Source organism: Caretta caretta, chromosome 11 (genome assembly GCF_965140235.1).
Source record: "Caretta caretta isolate rCarCar2 chromosome 11, rCarCar1.hap1, whole genome shotgun sequence".
Lineage (NCBI taxonomy): Eukaryota > Metazoa > Chordata > Testudines > Cheloniidae > Caretta > Caretta caretta.
The window spans coordinates 40616096-40637995 of record NC_134216.1 but is presented as its reverse complement, the minus strand read 5'-3'; the positions used below and the strand labels follow the sequence as shown (position 1 = coordinate 40637995).

The 21900-nt window shown below is 37.6% G+C and overlaps 1 protein-coding gene across 2 annotated transcripts in view; it reads right to left on the bottom strand.

Annotated features, from left to right (window-relative positions):
* HAT1 (histone acetyltransferase 1) overlaps nucleotides 1-21900 on the bottom strand; it is a 55079-nt gene that overhangs the window by 13282 nt on the left and 19897 nt on the right. For both annotated transcript variants that reach the window (XM_048868562.2, XM_048868560.2), the window contains exons 3-8: nucleotides 18270-18345; nucleotides 15366-15486; nucleotides 4828-5007; nucleotides 4467-4588; nucleotides 3862-3966; nucleotides 3387-3493 (exon numbers count right to left, since the gene is read on the bottom strand). In XM_048868562.2, coding sequence (XP_048724519.1) covers nucleotides 3387-3493; nucleotides 3862-3966; nucleotides 4467-4588; nucleotides 4828-5007; nucleotides 15366-15486; nucleotides 18270-18345 — 711 coding nt within the window. The remainder of the gene's footprint in view (nucleotides 1-3386; nucleotides 3494-3861; nucleotides 3967-4466; nucleotides 4589-4827; nucleotides 5008-15365; nucleotides 15487-18269; nucleotides 18346-21900) is intronic.

Here is a 21900-nt window from a genome sequence, read left to right as displayed (position 1 = left end):
TTAAAACACAGAAACAAAAGTATACATAACTGTACTTCATTATTCACCCATATTTTGGGTACTGCCATAATATAAACAAACCTAAATAAGACAAGTTTAAAAAAGATCACAGTGGGCCACAAATTCTTAAAATGTATCTAAAAGACCTAACACACAATGTCCTTACACATTCAGCTACTGTCCAACATAAATTCTCAGTTTCTTTTTTGTTGGTTAAGACTAATTTTATATCTAACTCTCCTTCTATCCCACAGAACCTATATTGTATGAGTTCAGTGGGTGATTTTTCTTATAAAATCTGTTGTAATATGTAAGGCACTAAAAGGTGGGTTGGACCAAATATTAACCTCTGTTCTTCCTTGCTTTAAACTCAGTGGCTTCTGCCTTCCAATGCCTGGAGTATGCCCATTTTTTGTGATTTAAAGGTGGTTCTTATAGTACAAATCATAAGAATTGGATAACACTGAGTGAAAATAACCTCCAAAATATATTATAAAATGTCAGCTATAGAAAAATAATAAAAGCTGCACGGAGATGAGAACCGTGAAATGGCCAAGACACCCAACAGCCGGTGTAAGGAACGCAGTGTCTGCAGAGACACCGTCGCCCTAACCGCTCGTGGAGCTGGAGTTATGATGTTGGTGTAGTAGGGCACTTACATCGGCAGGACAGAGCTGTAGTGTGTACACTGACATGATTAGGTTGACGTATGATGCCTTATGTTGACATAACTGTGTAGTTTAGACCAGGCCTCAAGTTGTCAAAAAAAAAAAAAAAATTAAAAAGCGCTCTTAACTTTTTAGATATTTATTAATCTACCTAACAACAACGAATATAATCATAACAGCATTGGGTTTGTTTTTATTATACCTCAGGATATGACAGGGTATTCAGGCAACTATCGTGGTATAGACAGGAACACACCTACTCCATTTCAATGAAGGATAGCAAACGGAAAAAACTCCTGTGAGATTCGAATTTAAAAATGACTCACTATTAGTGATATTTTATTTGGAATCTGATAGTCTATCATCACACATGCTTCTCTGTAAGCAAAAGGAGTTAACTCTATTCAAATCCCACTCCTGGTAGCTCTCCAGAGCTGTGAAGGAAACTTAAAAAAGACATGTATCAGCTACAATGCAAACCAGCATGGAGTCATTTGTGCAGACTTATTTCCACCTATGAACTACTCAGCAGGAAACGTTTACAAAACCATTGCAAGCAGCTTTTACTCCCTTACTAAACCTTCATAGACAGATCTCTGACAAAAAGTTTATCTGAAAGAAACACTGGGCTCCCCAGAGCCTGGGAGCTGCTTTTGATCTCTAACCTGTGGAATTCAATGCTACAGGCAGCCAGATTCACATAATACTTGGATTTTTAAAAGGGTTGGTAAATGTCTGACATTAACACTTGTGATTTAAGGATAATCAGGTGTCATGCTTCAGGGCATAAACTGACCACATAAACAAGGTTAAGACAGAATTTTTCCATCACACATACAGTACTGCACACTTGGCTAGTTATTTTCTTGGCGCAGGAGAGGAGAAGGCTTCTGATCATTACCAGGGAAAGTATATCAACTTGGTGGACTAATGGTCCACACTTGTATGGTGAGCCTTATGAGCCTATCTTGAAAGGAAGGCAAGAGGATATGCACCAGAATTAATTTTGATGAAAAGGAAAAACTGGGGACTGATTTCTGAAAGGACAGTAAAGGTGAAACTGGTGAATTAGAGCAAGACAAAAAGAGGTGGGCAATTCCTCTGTAATGAGCACTGTTCAAGTACATTTAACTGACATGAACTTAGAATCAGGCTTCTGGGACTCAAACTAAATGTAGGAATGGACTATTCACAAAAAATGCCAAATCCAAGTAAAATATATATGTGCAAACTGAAGACAAGTTAACTGCTTTCAACTCACTCCAACCAAGCAACAATTTTATAAATCCACATTATCTTGTACTTCTCACTGAGTTTGATGCCCCTTCCTTACCCACCTTGTAACTTTAGATGACATCTAATTTTCATAATTTCCTACCCATCTTACGCCTATCCAGCCCAACTTTTCCCCAGCAGTGGCAATGAGAAATGAATGAAAAGATGATTTTCTCTCCATATACCCTTTAAACTCTGTGTAGAACACACCATGGTTCCTAGCTGATTATTCCACAGGCCAATTTAAACTCTTTTTTGGAACAGTTTTACTGGGTCAGAACATATACCACACTGTGCACTGAGGGACAGACTGGTCACCTGCCTTTTACATCCTGGTTCCATCTCTTGTTTAACACTATGCTAAACACTTTTTGTCAAATGTTTCATTTGCTTTGCCATAATCAGATTTACTGGATCATATGAAAGGTGTTGTTATCTAACTAGAAACCACAGCATTTTACATTAACAGGAAATTATAATGTAAAATATTCCACTTCATTTCACGTAACAGGAAAAAAAAAAAAAAAAGTATTTGTGAGTGTTTGTGATGCTTCAGTGAGGTTTCTGTAACTTGTATTGAAGTTCAGAGACCAGATATCCTGTATGTATTAGTTGATAATCCTACAGCACTGTGTAGAAGAAATCAAAGATGTCTTATTGTACTTAATGTTTCTCTTTGAATAAGTTTTTTAAATATCACAGTTGGATGTTATTTGTACATAGGTAGCACCTAGAGTGGAGCGTTATTCTACTTGACATTGTTCTCACAGTTGTTTATCATACTGTGGACTAATATGTGGGCTCCAGATACAATCTCTCTCCTGTGGTTTCATATGCCAATTCCTTTCCCTGTTATAAGCAGCACATACCTCTTCTTTTTATATTCTTTTTCTTTCTTCTCCACCCTACAATCCCATTAATATTTTTCAGGTATTCATGCAAGGTCAACTTCATGCAGATCTTCAGTCAGTCTACTACCCATGCTCCTGGGACACCAGACTGCTGTATATGTTTCCAGTAGTTGAAAGACTCTGGCCTTCACATTAACATGAATATTTTACCATCAGTATATTTTCTGATTTGCTGTTTTGTTTAAAAGGAGCAAGCTCATCAAGGAGTTTGAGAAAGCTCAATCTCTCGGCAAACTCAGCTGTGCACCTCACAATAAAATAGCTAATTAACTGGTAATCCTTTCATGCCAGGGATTTGATTTTCCTGGTGTGCTGTTCTCTGTAAGTACAGGATTTAAAGAGCTGCATTATATGCAGTTCTTCTGTAAAACAGGGTAATATTAACCCTGAAGTAAACTGATGCTAAATCTTCAAAAGACCATTTAATTCTGACAGATGAATACAAAAGTTAGGCTGCAGGCTAACAGGCAGCAAATGCTCCAAGATTTGTCTAATTGAATTCACATATCTAATAAAATGACCATTCACATACCTGTTATATCAAGCACCGTTGGAGAAGACATATAGTATCTATGAACAGTTTCAAAAAGCTGAGCACCATGGCCTTCTCCTTGGAATGGTGGCAATATCAGCATCTGGCTGCAGACAGAAAGGATTTTTTTTTTTTTAAATTAAAAAGGGACTCAACAAGGAAACAACACAACTTAAACATTTAAATATGTTGTGTTATGATCAACATTTTATTTAAGGATTAAAGCTAATTCATGGCAATTTGAGGGCTAAAACATGCAACAATTTTTAAAAAAATTGCTAAAATATTCAAAACTGGGTTGAGATTCCACCCTGCTACAGAGGGCAACAATGAAACAAATCAGTGCAAAGCCAGCTAATAATGGGGACTTTTTTTTTTTTTAAACAAATCAACACCATTATAAACAAGTATTGGGAACTTCAGCAGTTCCCTCTTCTGAAATAAAAGGGAAGGCACGTGTTATGCTGCCAATTACCTTACACGTGGCCGGGTTTTGTCTGGGTACACATAGTAATTATAGACTGTCATGTAGCCTACGGTCGCAAAGAGCGTAGCTCCATCCTTATTATACTTCTCAAATCTGCAGATAAAACAGAAAGCCAAGCAGGTCAATTACAGTCGCGCTCCCATGCAGTGTCCATTTTCTTTTCCATTCTCCAACTGAATTTTCAGTGTCAGCAAGCTACTCTGTGAGGGCCCAATGGGTACACCTGCTATGTTCTGAATGTACAATTCACTTAATTGGTGTGCAGCAACTTGGATAAATCAGGCCTCTTTACAGCAGTTTAGTGCACTTGCCTATTATAAAGATGAATAGGTGGCAAGTAAAAGAAAACACAGGCAAAGCTCATTTTACTGTTTAAGCCTACATTCAGGGTTCTAACTGACAACAGCATTTAATTCAGCTCTATTCTCAAGGTCTCCTAAAGCATAATGGAGAAAAACTCAAGCCTGATAAACAATGATTTTTCTTTCCTGGGAAAAATATCATTATACTGTCCCAATAATTGGCCAGCCACAATTAAAATGCAGGCTTTGTGGAGGTAATAAGTTCCACTGTTGCTTTAGAACTGTACTTACACTAGAAAGTAGTTCCATCTTTCATCATCCACGTCAATAAAGCTAGCAGTTTCAATAAACCACATCAAGAAGGTCTGAAGCCTTTCATGATATTCTCGAAAGCCTGGACATGTCATGTCAGCCTAGGGAAAAAGCCAGGAGAAGTCAGGTGAAACTCATCACCAAGGTCAAAGAGAAAGCCTGCAGAATACAATTAAATACTCCTGTGGGAAAATATTTATAAGCAGAATACTCTGGTTCAACTAGACACATACTGAAAAAAGATTTGGTAAAATAATGATGTTTATACGCTGCAGTTATAACAGATCACTACAAAAGCAAGCTATATCTGTCCTAAAGGATCTATTAGACTTTTTCATACCTGATATATCTGATACGTTATGTCTTCTCCTGCCTCCTCATTATGAACTGAATATGTGTGTAGTAACGTTCCAAAGGGCTTAAAATTAACCTCCTTTTCCAGCAAGGACACAAAGTCATCTGTGCTTGTGCAAAACCCAGGAGGGATGATTTTTCTAATTTTGCTTTCTACATCATCTGCCTACAGAATAAAAGAGTGAGAAAGAGAGACAAAAAAATCAAAAGCTAGCATTCCACACACAATATTATGAAAGCATAGTTCTACTGGGAAAAACAAATTATTGTAAAAAGTACCCAGATACCAAAAAAAAAAGTCACTAAGGCCTGTCTAATTTTAGGAGGAGTGCTCAGTACCAGGGTGAAGGAAGGCAATGCCTTTCATTGCTTAACAATAACCCTTCTGGTTGAAGAAGCAGCAGCATTAAAGGGCTCCAAAGGAAGTTTGGTCCAGTCACTGTTTCATGGTAGCTATACTGTATGCCCAAAGGGTAATGATGTGAAACGGGGAAAGACTGGAAGCGTTGGGGGGATAGTCCTCAAAGCTGTCAACTAGTAAGGGGTTTTTTTGATAGGCCAATTTTGAACATTTACTCTGTTAAGAGAGAAGATACTGTGTTGATAAACACCAATGAAGATGATGGGATAAAAGGGAGGCTGTGAACTCAGAGACGCATAGGAATTCCCGCTTTCCCATTTGCCAGCGTGTGATGGATGTGGTGCAATTACTCTTCAAAGTAAGATGCTGGCTCCACTTACTGTTCCTTATGACTCTCTTCAGCTGGCAAATCTTTGAAACTGCACCGATTGTGGTGTGCTCTTCCATGATACTGCTTTTTCCAAGCCAAGCAATGGCAGCTAGCAAAAGGCATAGGGGAGGTAACTGAGAAAATGGCAGTCCTAGTAAGAGAGAGTGGCAGCTAGCGCTCTTGTTCTCTCTTACACACACACACACTTGAAATGCATGCCTAAAGGACCAACCACAATAAACATTACAAATGCAAAGAAGGAGAGCCTACCTCCTAACCAAAATATTCTTTGAAAATTGAATTTGAGACAAAATGATATTACACAGAAATGTAACAGGACAATTTTCAACAACTTGGATTTGTAACCTCAAAATGGGGGAAGGGAAGAGACATGAGTCTTCAGAGCAAATTTTAATTCAGAGATTAAAATTACCTTTGTTAAATGACCACAGTGAATGTTAGAGGCTATCAGCTGAGCAGACTTCATAATCCTTTTCAAACTCCCAAAGACCACTTGATTGAATACATTTACTACTTCTCTTTAACCATGAATATTTGATGAAGTTTCACAATAACGTATTACTGCTTCTCACCAGGCAATAAAACTTAATGAATTGGTCTCAACTTAACAAAAACCTAACCCCTCAATACAACCCCTAAAAGCCTGACATTACATTCAACAAAATGAGCTTACATTCTATTCAACCTTTCCTCTGAACAATGAGCCCAGGTTTTTACTTAATGGAGTTTGCCATGAGTTCAGCTGTAATGTTTGTATTGTATCTATTTCCACAAGGACTGACACAAGAACACTGTGTTAACTTACTAAGCAGCTCTTTCACACCGTTTACATGCATGATGGGTATTAGTTCTAAACCAAGACCCTTGCTACTTAGCATTCAAAACAGGGAAATTAAGATGCTTAGGACAAAATACACTACAAAAGGCTAATACAACATGCTACTAATTCCTGTCCTTTCAACCACAGTCCCCTAAGTAGAAGTAATGCACCTGCAAATGAATAGCACTTTATCATCATTCAGTTAGATTTTTAGGACAGAAAACCGTGGATGGAGTTCAGCACAAACAAGTTTTATTCTCAATGGTTTGGTACTACCAACATTTATATTTAACTTGCTTTATATCTATAAAAAGAGCTATTAACTGGTTAAGATATAGCTCTACAATACTTTGTCTAAGAGCCTATTTTAAATCCATACATCAGTCTTTGCATCCATTTCATTCTCAAGACAAAGAAGGTGCATTTACTAGAACCTTTTCTGTTCTCTCTAAAGCAGTATTTGATAAATATTTTTTTCCCTGGAACCATTAATTCAACTGAATAATGGATCAGGCAAAACAAAAATTATGCATTTTTTAAAGATCAACGCAATGTAGTTACTAACGAAAGAACAATACAACAGAGTGAATGTGTGTATTAACATTAACGTTATTTTTCACAACCTATATATCTAGCCATAAAATGGTAGTCATGCCTTGTGAACTATTATATGTATTAAAGTACTTATGCTTGCACAAACTGACAAAATTGAAGAAAACGGCAAATCAACATTTACCATAAAATTTATTTTGTATTTCTGGAAAAATACCACAAAATAGAAACGCAATCATCCATTCAGTGAATGCTTACAGTAACTCCTCACAGTATACATACAGAAAATCTAGAAATAGGAGAAATTATGTTCAGTATGATCCATTAGTTATTTGTTGATTCATTGTGCTTAAACATGTATATTTGAGAGTGTGAATTCCCTCCCGTGTACTCCACAGAACAGCAGCAGCAAACTTTCTCATGTGGCTAGGCTAGTGGTGGTGGTGAGGACATTGCAACTCTTTCCCCTACTGAAATTAAGAAGATACACCAAGCTGTTTGAATATGATCAACACTTCCTATGGGAGCCCTCATTAGCTACTGCCATAGTGGGGAAAAAGCTACAGAAAAATCTAAAGCAACCTCTGCATAACAAAAGATTTACAGTCATGGCTAGAAAAGCTTTATTTTGTTTGCAGAAGACAGAATTGGTAATTCTTTATAAAAAGTTGTATTCCTCACACTGCTTAGGAGTTTGCGAGGTTACCTCTTACAAGGAAAAACCCAGAATCCTCAATTTGGGGAGGTGGTAGATGTATAAAGTCCTGATTTTCAACTACTTTGTTTTACTATATTTGAATATGAACTGCCTGAAAGCACAGGTATAATCACATCTGGGATTTTGGTTCTAGAACATGGCTAGTACCACATGGCTACTAGCAAATGGCTAGTAATTTAAATCTGCACATATATTTTACTAATTTTTGTATTCATTTATGGCAGCACCCATATTCAAGAACTTAAATAATCATTTCCCCCTTGTCATGGACTGCCCTTTGCTTTCTTAATTTCAGGGTAGGAGTCAGCTCCCTGAAATCCTTCCATTTGACACTATCCCACCAGACTTCTAACTCCTATAAATGTGTGCAACCACCAAAATGTGTTATGTTAAAAAAAAACAAAAACACACCTTTGAAAAATATCCAGAAAAACTGAAAAAATCCCAGAATTTTCTGTAAATTTTAGTTTTCCTCCTGCCCTTACTCATGACTAAGCTTTGAGCATGCATTCTTCTTGAAGACCAAGAACATTACGTGGAAGGGAAATAAGGATCAAATCCTTTTACTAAAGAATAATAAGGGAGTTACTGCAATTCCCACAAGAAATATTTTCCTATTAAAATTGAAAGAGGGCCATCGTCTGGGCTTCCACACTGGCACTCAGGAGACCTGGATCCAATTCCCCATCCAATATATATTATTCTTTGGGATAGGAGAGATTATGGCTGTCTAGTCTACTGAACTGAAACTTTGTCAGTTAATCCAATGGTGCAGCATGTATATACTAGCTATGCCATCCTGCTTCATATTCACATGTCACCTATATGATGCAGTTGCACAGCATTTTGGGTATTAATCCCATGGTTCCTGGCATAGCTCCCTGCTACAGTGGTTTCATTGAGATTTTGAAAGGTGTTTGGTGAGCTCAGAAGAATTATGGGAGAGAATAAATTCTCAGGCTCTGAACACTCAATTATCAGTCCCTGTTCGGGACTGAAGACATCTGCCAGAACTTCTGGAAAAGCAACTGCAAGGTGGTAGAGTGGGGGCTTCATCTCTGTGCAGGAAGCAAGGTTTACAGTTGATGGATTTTTTGCTTTAATTCCTCTTCCCCTGCAGAGACATTGTCTCTGTACTGGTTTCAGAGTAACAGCCGTGTTAGTCTGTATTCGCAAAGAGAAAAGGAGTACTTGTGGCACCTTAGAGACTAACAAATTTATCTGAGCATAAGCCTTCGTGAGCTACAGCTCACTTTGGAATGCATCCGATGAAGTGAGCTGTAGCTCACGAAAGCTTATGCTCAAATAAATTTGTTAGTCTCTAAGGTGCCACAAGTACTCCTTTTCTTTTTGTCTCTGTACCATGCTTAATAAGGATTACTGTGTGGAGTGATGCTTTTATTTTTGGATCATGACTACAGGCAGCTGGGACAGAGCTGTTCTCAGCACCTAGTATGAACAGCTACGGCTGCCTAACTTCAGAAGGGGGAGACTTCTGTACCTCTGTGGTAAGTTAGTACCAACACTGCAGCACCAGGGCAAGAACAGAAAAGAGTGACTAGCTACTCTTGACAGTTATGGTTAAATTTTGTTAAGTTATGGTTACCAAGTCCACATTACACCTACTGCTACACTTAACAACAGAGATATGAACAATTAGAGAACTCTAGAACTATTCCAGAACACGTGATGGAACTCAAGTGCCCGTTCTTAGTCAGTCCAGGAGCACATCAGCCTTAGTGACAGTGAAAGTGATCAACATAGCAGTTACAAACAAGGACCAAGCAAAGTGCATGATGTGACTCTTCAACAGGGATTATTCCCAAATATTTATCTTAATTTATCTGTCCCCAGAGATTTTGAATGACCACATATGTCAATTTTAATCAGCTATTGCAAAAATGATTACCCGATGAATCAGTATCTCTCTGGGTTTGTTTAAACAAATTCTGCAAATGCATGATAATGGTGGACTCTGCCTTTGACAGATCTCCATCTTTATATCATTCTCCCAATCTCAATGACAGTTCAGCCAACTAATATAGAAATTATAAAAATCTGCCTGCTACATCTTGTATAACAGACAAAATCAAGGGTAAGGTATTCAATAAACAAGAGTGAGACAATGAAATAACCTATGCACAGCCACACAGAAAAGCTGTTGAACCTGGTGCTGTTACCTACATAGGCATCACCTGCAGTCTGTATGCTGCCACATAAGAAATGCCATGTGCACTTAATTTCAAATTGATGATGGGGAATTGGGAATGGACTAGTGAACTAAACCCTACTTTTATTAGGAGATACGCCAAATTGATGTTGGATTTCTCCTTGTGTATTAAAACTTTACCTTAATTAGTAACCTTATTCTCTTATTTTCTGTGGTGGAGGTGATTTATGGAGAAGTGCTTAGTTGTATTGACGGGTAGTTGCCAATATGAAGTTCCTTTATGTGGCTTGCATGCCACTATTAAGTAGCTTCTTATAAACAGGATTATACTTTTGTTTAGATACATAAAATGTAGCTCCTGCTTTAGAAATGATTCGTATTAGTTTTGATGAGGGAGTATATGAAGAAGCGATCTGAGGTAGTGTAATTAAATAACATGCCAGATGTTAAGTTACACACACTTTTCATACAATTTCTTTATTAAAAGCAAAAGAGAGGTCACAGGCCAGTTGCACTGGCACAACAAGGTAACATTTACAGTACAAAGAGCAAAAGTTGTCTAAGAGGCTACAATGCCTCATTTAGATTCCATGTAAAAGAGTGCAATATCTAGGGAATGGTAGTGAGCAAGCGGTAGAGCAGAAGGAAGTCCAATAGGTAATACTGTTCCGATTTAAACTGTGGAATGGGGGGAGAAAGAGAAGAGAAATAGTGTTTTTTTCTAATCTCTCTTTGAAAAACAAGCTAAATTCTGCCCACTTGTAATGCCAAAATGAAGTACTACTCTCAGAAGAGTATGTAGATGTTCAAAATATGTCACATGCTCCATTGGGCTCCTCAGGCTTGGCTCTCTCTCAATGGGATTTAGATACACTTATGGGCAGTGCAGATTAGGCATATGCCTATGCCTTAGGTCCTAGCTTTTAAAGTCAGGTGATGTCAGAATCTCATCTTAAAAAAAAAAAAAAAAAAATTAGGTTTCTTGCCCTGATGGTTTTTTCCCCTCAAGATCTTTTTCACATGATCCAAGAAACTATGGCACAAATGTCTGCTCAGATTTGCGGACAGCCTCCTGCAGAGGAAAGGGCAGCAACCCCTGTCACCAGAAAAGCAGCAGCATGGCTCCCTTTCCACAATCAAAGCAGATCATGGCCCTCTGGATGCCTTACTGGGCTCTGAAGGATTGACTCCCCCTGGGTAAGGTTTGTCTCACATTTTTGGCTAAATGGATCAGTTTGAGGCGAGAAGTTGTGGTCTCCTCCAAAGCATCATCTATTCATAGCACCAAAGTTAGCCATCACTCTCAGTAGACTGCACAGACCTTAATACAATCAGCCTTCTTTCTTATGTGCTTTGATCAACACTAAAATAGTTAACATAAAAAAAAATCTGTTGTTGGGCATCTGAATAATACCCCTTTGAGTTGATAACTCGTGTTTCAGTTTCTCTGCAAACATCACCATATTGTTTACTCCTCTGTTTATGTATTTGAAATTTCTCTCCACAACCATAAAGGGTAGAGGTGCTTTTTTTTTTTTTTTAAATAAACGAAAGATAAGATTCTGGAGAACAAGATGACAGCCTCAGACAAAAAGTGCCTGATCATCAATTTAGCTCAATCTGGTCCAATTCAAGCCCTGCCACTTCTCTCTCAAAAGTGACCTTATTTGTTTGTCCTTAAACCTATATATGCAATCTGAGCATGCTGAGGAATAGGTTTTCCTTGCTCTTCCTTTTCCTGGACCTGTGATCTGGGAGTCTTTCCTCTGGTAAGGATTCAGTCTATTTGCCTGGCACCTACTCTGGGATGTCCATACTATCGAAGCAGTCACTGAAGTGAAAAAACAAGAAATGAAAGATAAGGGACAGATTTGCTAATGCTATGTTAACACACCATGGAATAAAATAAAAGTAACAATTAGAGTTCATTTTGAATTCCAGTGCTTTCTTGCAAGCCATTTCATCCTTGGACCAGATATGATAAAGACTTATTAAAACTAACATAACCCTTTTAAGAATAAAGGTGATTAGCTATGGTCAACGAGTGCAATAATAATGAGAATGAGAGGTGCCCATAACAGTTTATTACTTAGTGCAGACAATATAGGACCTTCAAATATCTAAGGAGTGTCCTCCATCCAGGAAAAGACTGATATGCTTGCAGTGTGTTGTTTACATGGAAAACAGAGGACCAGCTTCAGGAAGGAAAAAGTTGTGTGTGCTTCTGTGGGGATGGAGGAAGATATGCATTGTCCCAAAATCCGACTGTAAGGCAAGAGACCTTGTTTTGAGAGTTTTCCCCCCAGATACAAATCGCAAGGATGGAGGAAAATAGAGGGGTAAGATTAACTTACATCTCTTCTTGATTTAGAGAAATGTATAAAACAACAGGGAATAGGCAATATTTTATCTAGTCCCATGGCCTGTATCGCTGGTGCATCATGTGGGCTCAGTCAGCTGCTCTGCATGCTGAGTAAGACTGCCCTGGCCAGCAACAGCAGCCACTGCAGTCAAAAGGGAAGGAGGTATGCAAGGGGGAGAAACATCACAGGAAGTAATGAGGAAACCAAATCAGCTGGACTACAAGGGACTTGGCAGCTAAGTGGAGAGGTATATGGGAGAAACACTACTACGGGAACCAGGAGATGTTTGCCACATCTGTCCTCAGGTGACATTATAAAAAAAAACCAACAAAAAGACCACCAACAAAAAACCTTTTGCAAACTTATAACAACGTTCATAAAAACCTAGGAAAAAACCATAAAACCTGCAGAACCAGTAAATTTTACAATTAAAGAAATTACATATCTGCTACAGAGGATACCAAGTCTCCAGAGTCCTTTATTTTCTAACTACCTCAACCATAGTCTCCAGATCCTGGGATCCCAGTGTATTTAGCATTTCCTGGTCTGTCACCACTTCTCACTTGTCTACCTAGTTCACAGAGTGGGCGTTTTCTTTCACATCCTCTCTGTCCTTCACCAACTCACTGTATGGTGCCAGAGTGATATCCAGAAGTCCACTGGGCTTGGTAGAGTCCTGAGAATTTGGCCCAGTTTGTCATTAAAAAGGTAATATTTCCTCTGAGTCAGACAGACTTCTTATTCTGGACCTGGAGATCTTCCTGAAGCACTGCTTGCTGCTCCAAGTGATGTATGTCCCCAGTCAGCTGTTTGGACACCTAGTCATACACTGAAGTACTGTGTATAGTAAAGCACAACTGGCACTAGGTCTCCCCCTCTCTGAATCGTGATAGTGCTTGGAGGTCCCAGCCCCATTGTGCCGGACAGTATACAGAAAAATCAAGAAGATGGTCACTGCTCCAAACATTTTATAATTTAAGTAGATGGCTGCCTGCACATCTGTTTCAGCCCAGCTGGCACCATGCTCATAGGAAGGCCTCCTCTAAGGTTGTGTCTGAAAGCAGCACACAAATGAGCTCAATTGTGTGCACAGTACTATTTGTACAGGTAAATGTCTTCCAGTCAATTTGATCCAGGTACAGTAGAATGCAGGAAGTAGATCTAAACAGTGACTAGTATGATGGCAAAAGGAGGAATATTTTTTCTACTAGGGCTATAATGTACATGTGGTATGTTGCAGTCATGCAAAGGTAAGAACAAGCTATCTGCCGCATCTCTCTCATGCGGACAAGGTGCATGAGTATTTCACAGTAGGAAAGGGTGTGCTTTCATAGTGGATAACGACACCTCTAGCTGATTAAAGATTGTTCCTTCAGGCTCTGAATGAGTCCTGATCAGTCTTCCTCTGCCAGAAAGATGGTAGATATCACCATGGGGATTTGAGAGAAAGTTGAGAGCTTTGAATGAGCAAAAAAGTTGGAGGATCGCAGGGACTACAAAGGTGAACAAGGACTCTCCCATCGTGAATAGAGAGGGAAGGAAGCCGTGTTGGTGGTGGTATATGAATCAGGATGCTCATGGAAGTTTGCTATGGTGTTCTACACCTCGCTCTCCATTTTACCACAGCTCTGAAATTACATTGTTGAGAAGGGCTGAACCCATTCAACTGTGTCATCTAGATAATCCTGATTTTGGAGACTGCCATTTCTCATCTCTTTTCAGCTCTAGAAAACTAACAAGATTACAAAGCATGACCTTTAGGTGTCTTGATCTGTTGCCTTAGTCTTGATACCATTTTAATCATAGGGTAAATGATTGAATATGCCTTCATGCAACTTTAGAGAAGAAACGGCAAATCCCCCACCAAAAAAATTAATCCAATTTTTCTCTTTAGAAAAATTAAATGTGTCTTTTCTTGAACATATTTAAATTTTCTCCACTTTTGAAATGGGGAACTTTAAACTCAGTTTGAAATCATAGAAAGGAAGGCTGCTTACTGGTAAAAATATTTCTAAATGGTAAACCTTGTTTTCAAGCTCAGTACAATGAGAAGTCAATACAAATGCATAGCTATTTTTCACTCTATGCAGTATTATAAAGATTCAGCAATAACCAAATCAATAGCACTTTTGCAAAGAAATCAATACAAACTTTTTCTTCCTTGTAACCAAGTAATAACCAAACAATGGTGAATTTTCTTAATCCATCAGGAACCACCAGCAAGATCTTAGTCTTTTTCTAAACAACTAGGTAGACTCTTATTCAAATATTTAATATCTAGTTGTATAAACATGACTAAAAACTTCATTATTAATATTCTATGTCTATGGTATACTTTAGCCTACTGAAGGGAAAAGCAGGACTATCAAAAGTTGACTGTTCAGCTTCAGTTTTCATATCTGAATAATTCAGCTAAAAGGCTTTATAAAGGGATTCAAAAACTGAGGTTAGCTCACAAAAAGAAGTCAACCTGATAATGAATGATATGTGGGATGGAAAAATTAGTCTACTAAATTTTTAAAAGGATATAATCAGAAGGGAAAGATACCTTCCTATAAAAATGTTTCGTAAGCACAGGAAGTGTGTGTAGTAAAATATAAATACTGACAATATCCCTTTAAAATGAGATCAGAGAGTAACCGATACATAACTGGGATGGGAAACTAGGATAGCTCTATTTCTAAAACAAAATTCTGTATCGGTTGCTTTCTGCACCTCCCATTTAAAAAGATATTCTTAAATATTCCTATTTTACCATACACATTTTATTTACAAGAACCTCTTTACGGTCTCATGGGATTATTTTAAATCTGGAAAACTCAACACCACCTATCTTCTAATTAACATGAAATTTCAGCCTTACTTTATTTTTGAACACTAGGCTTGATGTCAGCTCATCTCTGGAAACAGCTTGCATTAATTTGACTACTGTAGTCAGAGGATGCACAAGGGCACAACACACAGGTGGGTTCAATGCTTTTTCTTCTTTTTTTAAATTAGCTACAGTATGAAGAGAATATATTTTTAAAAACTGATAGTCTAACTATGAAGTAGATAAGTGCGGGGCCTATACCTCTTGATTATGGCCCTTTTAAGAATTTTGAATATTCTACAAAGATTTGAACATGTAAGTTTGACTCTGACTTTACCTCCACACAGTCAAAGTTTTCATTAACTTTAGATGTATACTGGATGCGGAAAAGTGTTGACAGGTTACCAGCATTGTAGTACAAAAGGATCTTCAGACCCTTGTAACCGAAGGCAACTTCACTGGGGGAGGAAAAAAAAATAAAGCAATCAGGAACCCTAGACTCTACTAAACAATCATCACAGTAAACTGTAATCTGTATAAAGCTTTGAAATTCATGTCTACTTTCCAAGTTAAGTGTACAAACCTGCTCATATATAAAAAGAGAAATAGAATTGCCATATACTACATCAGAATATATACAATGAAGGTAACTCCTTACAATATTTTATCATGAATATACCACTCATATTCCTTCATCTGTCAATATGAAACAAAGAACTGAAGTGACTAGTTATCTGTGGAATTTATCATAAAGGAATAAAGACAACTCATAAAAAGAGTCTTAGACCACGCACACATCCCCGACCTTAAAGGACAATGTATACACGCGTAAAACAACCTCTATTTCAAAGGTCAAGAAGTTAGGAGACATGATACAACTATGCATTCCATTTATTTTATAAGATCTTTTAGAAATAAATTTTTAAATCAATCACTTGTAATTTAACCTTTTAATACAGACAGATACGGAGGCAGATTGCATTTACTGGGATCCTTGTTTCAGAATGTGGATTTTATATTCAGGTAGACTACTGCAAATGACACTTGCATATTTAAAAAAAATAATAATAATTTTATAGCAACCTCAAGTAGGTTCTCTTTTGGTTGATGGTTCTGATGAAACATACCAGACTTAGGACAGAACTGAAGGAAATGCAGGGAAGTCTAATATTGAAAACAGAAATGAGGTTATGTGAAAGGGAGGGAAGGAAGCGAAGAGGTTTTTGAGCCTTCTACTACCTATTCAAGGAATAGAACATACCCAGAAGATCACTGGCACAAGGTCTATGAGAATTTCTATTCATGAATAGAGAAATACACTTTGTTTCTGGAAAACAGTTCTACTTACAGTGGCACAAGTGTTACTGGATTACTTACAAACCAATATTGACAGTTTTTATTTTCCCATGTTTATTTAGGAAAAAGTGACATTTCATTCATATTTTCCCTGAAAGGTAACAGGCCTTCAAAATTGATAGCAGCAGTTTTGGAAATAATATTACTAGTGCAAGGGAATCACTTTAAATGGACAGATTGGAAAGTTCTCATAACAGCATTGAGAAGTGAGATTGTTAGTAATAAACTGAAATAGTTAATAGTTATAAAGTTGATAACTTATTATGGTTGGTTAATGTATAGAGACCATTTCAAAATCTGATCTTTTTAAGGATGCTCTTTAAGGAATCTCAGAAATTAGAAAAGAAAAATCCTTACTACATCTAGTACACCACTATGTCAATACAGGATTATTACACAATACATTTTTATTTATAATGGACAGACTGGTAATCAGTACTGTATTAAAAATAATGAGTGAAATCCTGGCCCTATTGAAGTAAATAACAAAACTCCTGCTGACTCTTTTGGGGCTAAAAATTCATCTAATGCAGAAGTTTTATTTTTAAACTGAAATATACAGACACGCATTAGGACACAGACTACGGTTTCTATATTTTGTGTAGGTATAAGTTGACATACAGTAGATTCCACTTAATAGCAGCCTAGATATTTACAACTTCTGGTTAATAGTAACATTTTGCCAGAAACCAATCCCATCCCACTGACTAATTTTAATGGGATTTGGATTATTGGCCAATTATTATGCCACTTATTAAAACAATATTTTTGGAAGAAAGGCCCAAGTTGCAGACAGGTTTGCAAGAGTGAAGCCGGGGAAGGAAGTGCTGGGACATGCCTTCCTTGTTTGCAGCCCCACTAAGCTGGCTGAAGCCGGTGCTCAGCCTGTCCCACTGTTTCTTTCTGGGGCAGCAACCTTGCAAAATCTGCCTGCACATAGGAACTGCAGAGGAGGTAAGGGACTGCAGGCTGAGAGGGGAGGCTATGGCCAGGGCAGTAGCAGCAAGGAGAGGCTACAGTCCAGATACCAGAGCTGCATGGTACCTCTCCCCATGCTCTTTGGGCTGTACCCTGCCTGGGGACTGCACCCAGGGAAGAAAGCACTGGGACTTTTCGAGCCCTGACCTCTGGAATGCAGGGAGAAGTACCATGTGGCTTCATGTCCCTCCAGAACCCTCACAGATAGCCCAGACATCTGAGCTACAGCCCCACACCCCACAGGCAGGTTTTTCAGGACTGCAGCCAGGGAAGCCAGATCCCAGTGCTTCATTCTCTGACTGCAGCCTCACAAACCTGCCTTCCACTTATCAGCAATTAACAGATAATGGGAACTTTTTCCTAGCAACCCAGCGGTAGCTAATAAGGGGAATCTACTGTATTTGAGAAAATACTCTCCTGAATTTTAACAGTCCATGTGTTAAAAGGAGGGATCTGGATTGAAACTAAAACCTAATGTGTACAGATGTGATTTAAAAAAAAAAAAGATTAAGAAACTAAAATGTAGTTAGCTAGCAGTGGTACACAAGTACCTATATGAGTTTGGCACACACTAATGTGGAAGTCACCTAATAGGATTTGGAACTGTTCTATGAACAGAATTCCCTTTGAAGTAAATGGCAATTTTGATTGCAGAATCAGACCCAGCATTCTTCAACAATCTGACAAAATTTCTACAAAAAAAAAAAGTGACTACAGTCCCAAACTGTCAGATGACCATTGAGGTATCTTTCTTACCACATGTTCATCAAGACATTTAAGTATTTTCTTGTATGATTTTAAAAAGTGATTTAAAAAAATACATTTCCTATTTTCTAAAACTAGAACAAAAATGACCTCTTCCTTCAAGTCCTATTCATTTGTCCTGACATTTGATTAGATAACTTACTCATCCCCGAACACTTGATGGCTGTACTCTGGATTAAATGTTGTGCTGTCATCTTCCAGATCCTCAGGAAAACGAACTGAAAAGAAAATGGGCATAATTTTACTGTAAGCAACAAGCAACCGTGATTTGTCAACGCAATTTTTTTTGTAATTTGTTTTAAAATACTGTAGATGCCACACCAGTTTAACACCCATTTTCTCATTGTGGTCAGACAACTTTATTTGCCGTGGTGCGCAAGAAAAATTCTAACAGTTCTGAGAATTCTTTGTGGTTCTGTTCATAATTTAAAAATATCTACAGGCAGGGTGGATAAAAAAAATCAATGATTTAAAAAAAAAACTGGATTTTTTTCAATCGGATTTTTTAATTTAAATTGGATTATTTTGGTAAAATGCTTTTTGAGGACAAACCTATCTAAAAATAGTTTTAATTAAAATATCTTTGAGCTATAATGTATCTCATCATGGAATAGGGATTATAAATTTTAATTCAATAGTATGAGACAATATATTCATGTAACGGTTGAGATAAGTTTTGTAAATGAGTTCCAATAGTTCATGGATTAAGGACCCAATCTTATGGAGTTCCAGGGGCTTCTGTATAGATTATTTAGGGTAATCTTGCTATCTACTCAATGGGACTCAGTGCTCAATCTAGAAGATACCATCAGAGATGCTTAGTTTTGCAGTTATCACACTGTGGATTTGGGGCTCCAGAAATAGACAGACAAAAAAATAAAGTAGAGAGGTTAGAAATAACAGACCTCAACCCTATTGTCCCCCCACAAATTTGTGTACACAGTCAATCCCTTACCTCTCTCTAAAAGTGCGAAGTTTCAAAAAGTTCAGTGAATAGAAGATTGCTGGGAATGGAATAGATCCGGAGAAGTCCGGAGATAAATGTGAAAAGGGAGGGACAGGCAATAGAAACAAAAATTAAACTGAGCAGCATATTCCAGAAGTGTTGAGGTCTTTCTGAGTGTAGTCTTCACTGATTTGAGATCTACCATACCGTTCTCTCACTAGAAGGGAAAACATATAATGGCAGCAGGCCATAAGAGACCCAGTTTGGGAATATTTTAACAAAGTTCCTCTACCTGTGGGTAAGACAGGCATACGTGCAAAATGCAAACACTGCAACAAAGAAATGCAAGGCCTGGTCGCCCACATGAAACAAATGTCATGAGAAGTGTTCCTTCTCAGGAGGAAGCTGTGTTGAAGATGATGAAAGGAACATGTCTGAACATACAGGATCTTCAGGTTGGTAAACTTTTTTATTTCATACTTCTTTCTTAAGGACTGGCAGTCTTTCTTCTGGACTATTTTTGAATTCTCACGTTTGAGCAAAAAAATATAGTTGTTACTCTATGGTACTATCATTTTAGATGCAGTTGTGATACAAAATAAATAGCTGAAATAGACATATCTTCCTTTTACAATTTCACCTTTGAAGTAGTACAGAGTGTCAGTGAATGCAATGAGTAATACTAAATGAGCAGTATAGTTATTATCACCAAATAACTGCATTGACTTATTTTGTTTAGGAGAATCCATCCTCAACAAACAGGATTCTGAAGACTATCCACCTTCAAGATCACCATCATTTTCTATAGTTTCAGAGTTATCTCCAATTATAGTGTTTCAGTCACATCATGTATGTCACATAGCCACAGTATATATCACCTGTGGCAAAAAGGAAAAAAAAAAATGTCCATCATCCAGAAACAACCATAGATAAGTTTGTGATAAGAACCAGCAGATTGCCCAGTTTGTTTATGCAACAAACTCTCCTTTCTGTATGACAGAGAACCTACACGTCATTAACATGGTTCAGTCATTAAGACCAGGATACAGTCCACACAACAGAGCAGATGGCGCAGGCAAATTGCTGGATAATGTGTATGAAAAAGAAATTGAGCAGTGTACAAAAGGTCTAGAGGGTGAAATTGTTAACCTGAGTCTTGATGGGTGGAGCAACGTCCACAATGATCCTGTTGTACGTACTTGTGTGGCAACAGAAGAAGGGAATGTCATCTTCCTTACAGAAACAATTGATACATCAGGAAATGCAGACAGACAGCAGAATACTTACAAGTAGCAGCAGTAAAAGCTATAACAAACTGTGGGGAAAAAAAAAGATTTAAATGTCTAGTACACAGCTTGGTCACAGACAATGCTGAAAACGTATCCAACATGAGAAGAAATTTAGAAGAGAGTCCCAAGCTAACATATAGTTGCAGTGCTCACTTGATGCCCCTCCTAGCCAAAGACTTCAGTGTTCCAGAAATAAAGGCTAATGTTGTTGAAATTGCAAAATAATTCCAAAATAACCACTTTGCAGCAGCTGCTCTGAAAAAAGTGGGAGGAACCAAGCTAACTCTCCCACAAGACATGCAAAACTCAGTAGTGTTTTCAGCACTATATCAAGAACTGGCCTAATCTGATGACAGTTTGTGAAGAAAATCATGACAAAATAGATGGCACTGTCTCAGGCAAAGTTCTCAACATTGGTCTTCAGAGAAACGTTGAACACATCCTGAGTAACCTGAAGCCTATTTCTGTAGCCTTGAACAAAACGCAGGGAAATTGCTGATGGTGTTGAAATTTGGAAGGAACTGAGTGAGATCTTAAAAAGAGAAATATGCAATGACAGAGTTAAATTACAAGCATTAAACAAACGAATGGGACAAGCACTATCTCTAGCTCATTTTCTTGCAAATATTCTCAATACTCGATACCAGGGTCAAACCTTAACTGCTGAAGAAGAGGAGTTGGCGGCTCTGACATGGACATCCAGTAATCATCCCTCCATAATGCCAACTACAATAAACTTCAGAGCTGAGGGTGAACCATTCAAGACATATATGTTTGCTGATGATGTTTTAAAGAAAGTCACACCAGAGACCTAGTGGAAGTACTTAAGCACTTGGATTCGGAGACTGCTGAAGTGATAATCTCACTTTTAACAGCAGTAGCTTCTTCTGCCAGTATAGAAAGAATATTCATTCCAAACTGAAAAATTGTTTGGGACCTGAAAAAGCAGGAAAGCTTGTTTTTCTTTTCCAGATTACGAACAAACAGGAAAATGAAGGTGAAGACAACTGAGTTAACTGCAGAAGCCAGTATTTTAAGTTTCTCATGTTGACCTGGCTGACAAAGCCAATTTTTTTTTTTTAATATTTCATTTAACTATTTTAGTTAAACAATTTTAACAAAAACAAATCTGATTTTAAAAAACCTGAATGTTTAACTAAATTCAAAATCATATGCTTGTTTTGTTAAAATATTATATGTTTTAAGTGTCTGTCTGGTGATGTTCTTATCCAAATACAGCATGGCAAGATTATCCTCCAAATTATTACTGATTAACCTGTTGAATTAGAGATGGTTCACCTCCCAATGACTTCATAAATATCTGCTTCAATTACCTTTGGTAAATGAAATAACCAAACAATGATTCATTTTCTGACATAGCTGTAAAACTAATCTGAAAAGTTTTCAAAATAAATCACTTAAAAATGTATAGTGTGTACCTTCTAAAAATGAAACTTACATCTGAGTTGTGAAGAATATGTATTAACGTTATAACAACCAACAAGAATGCACTTTTATCTAGAAATCTTCCTGACTAG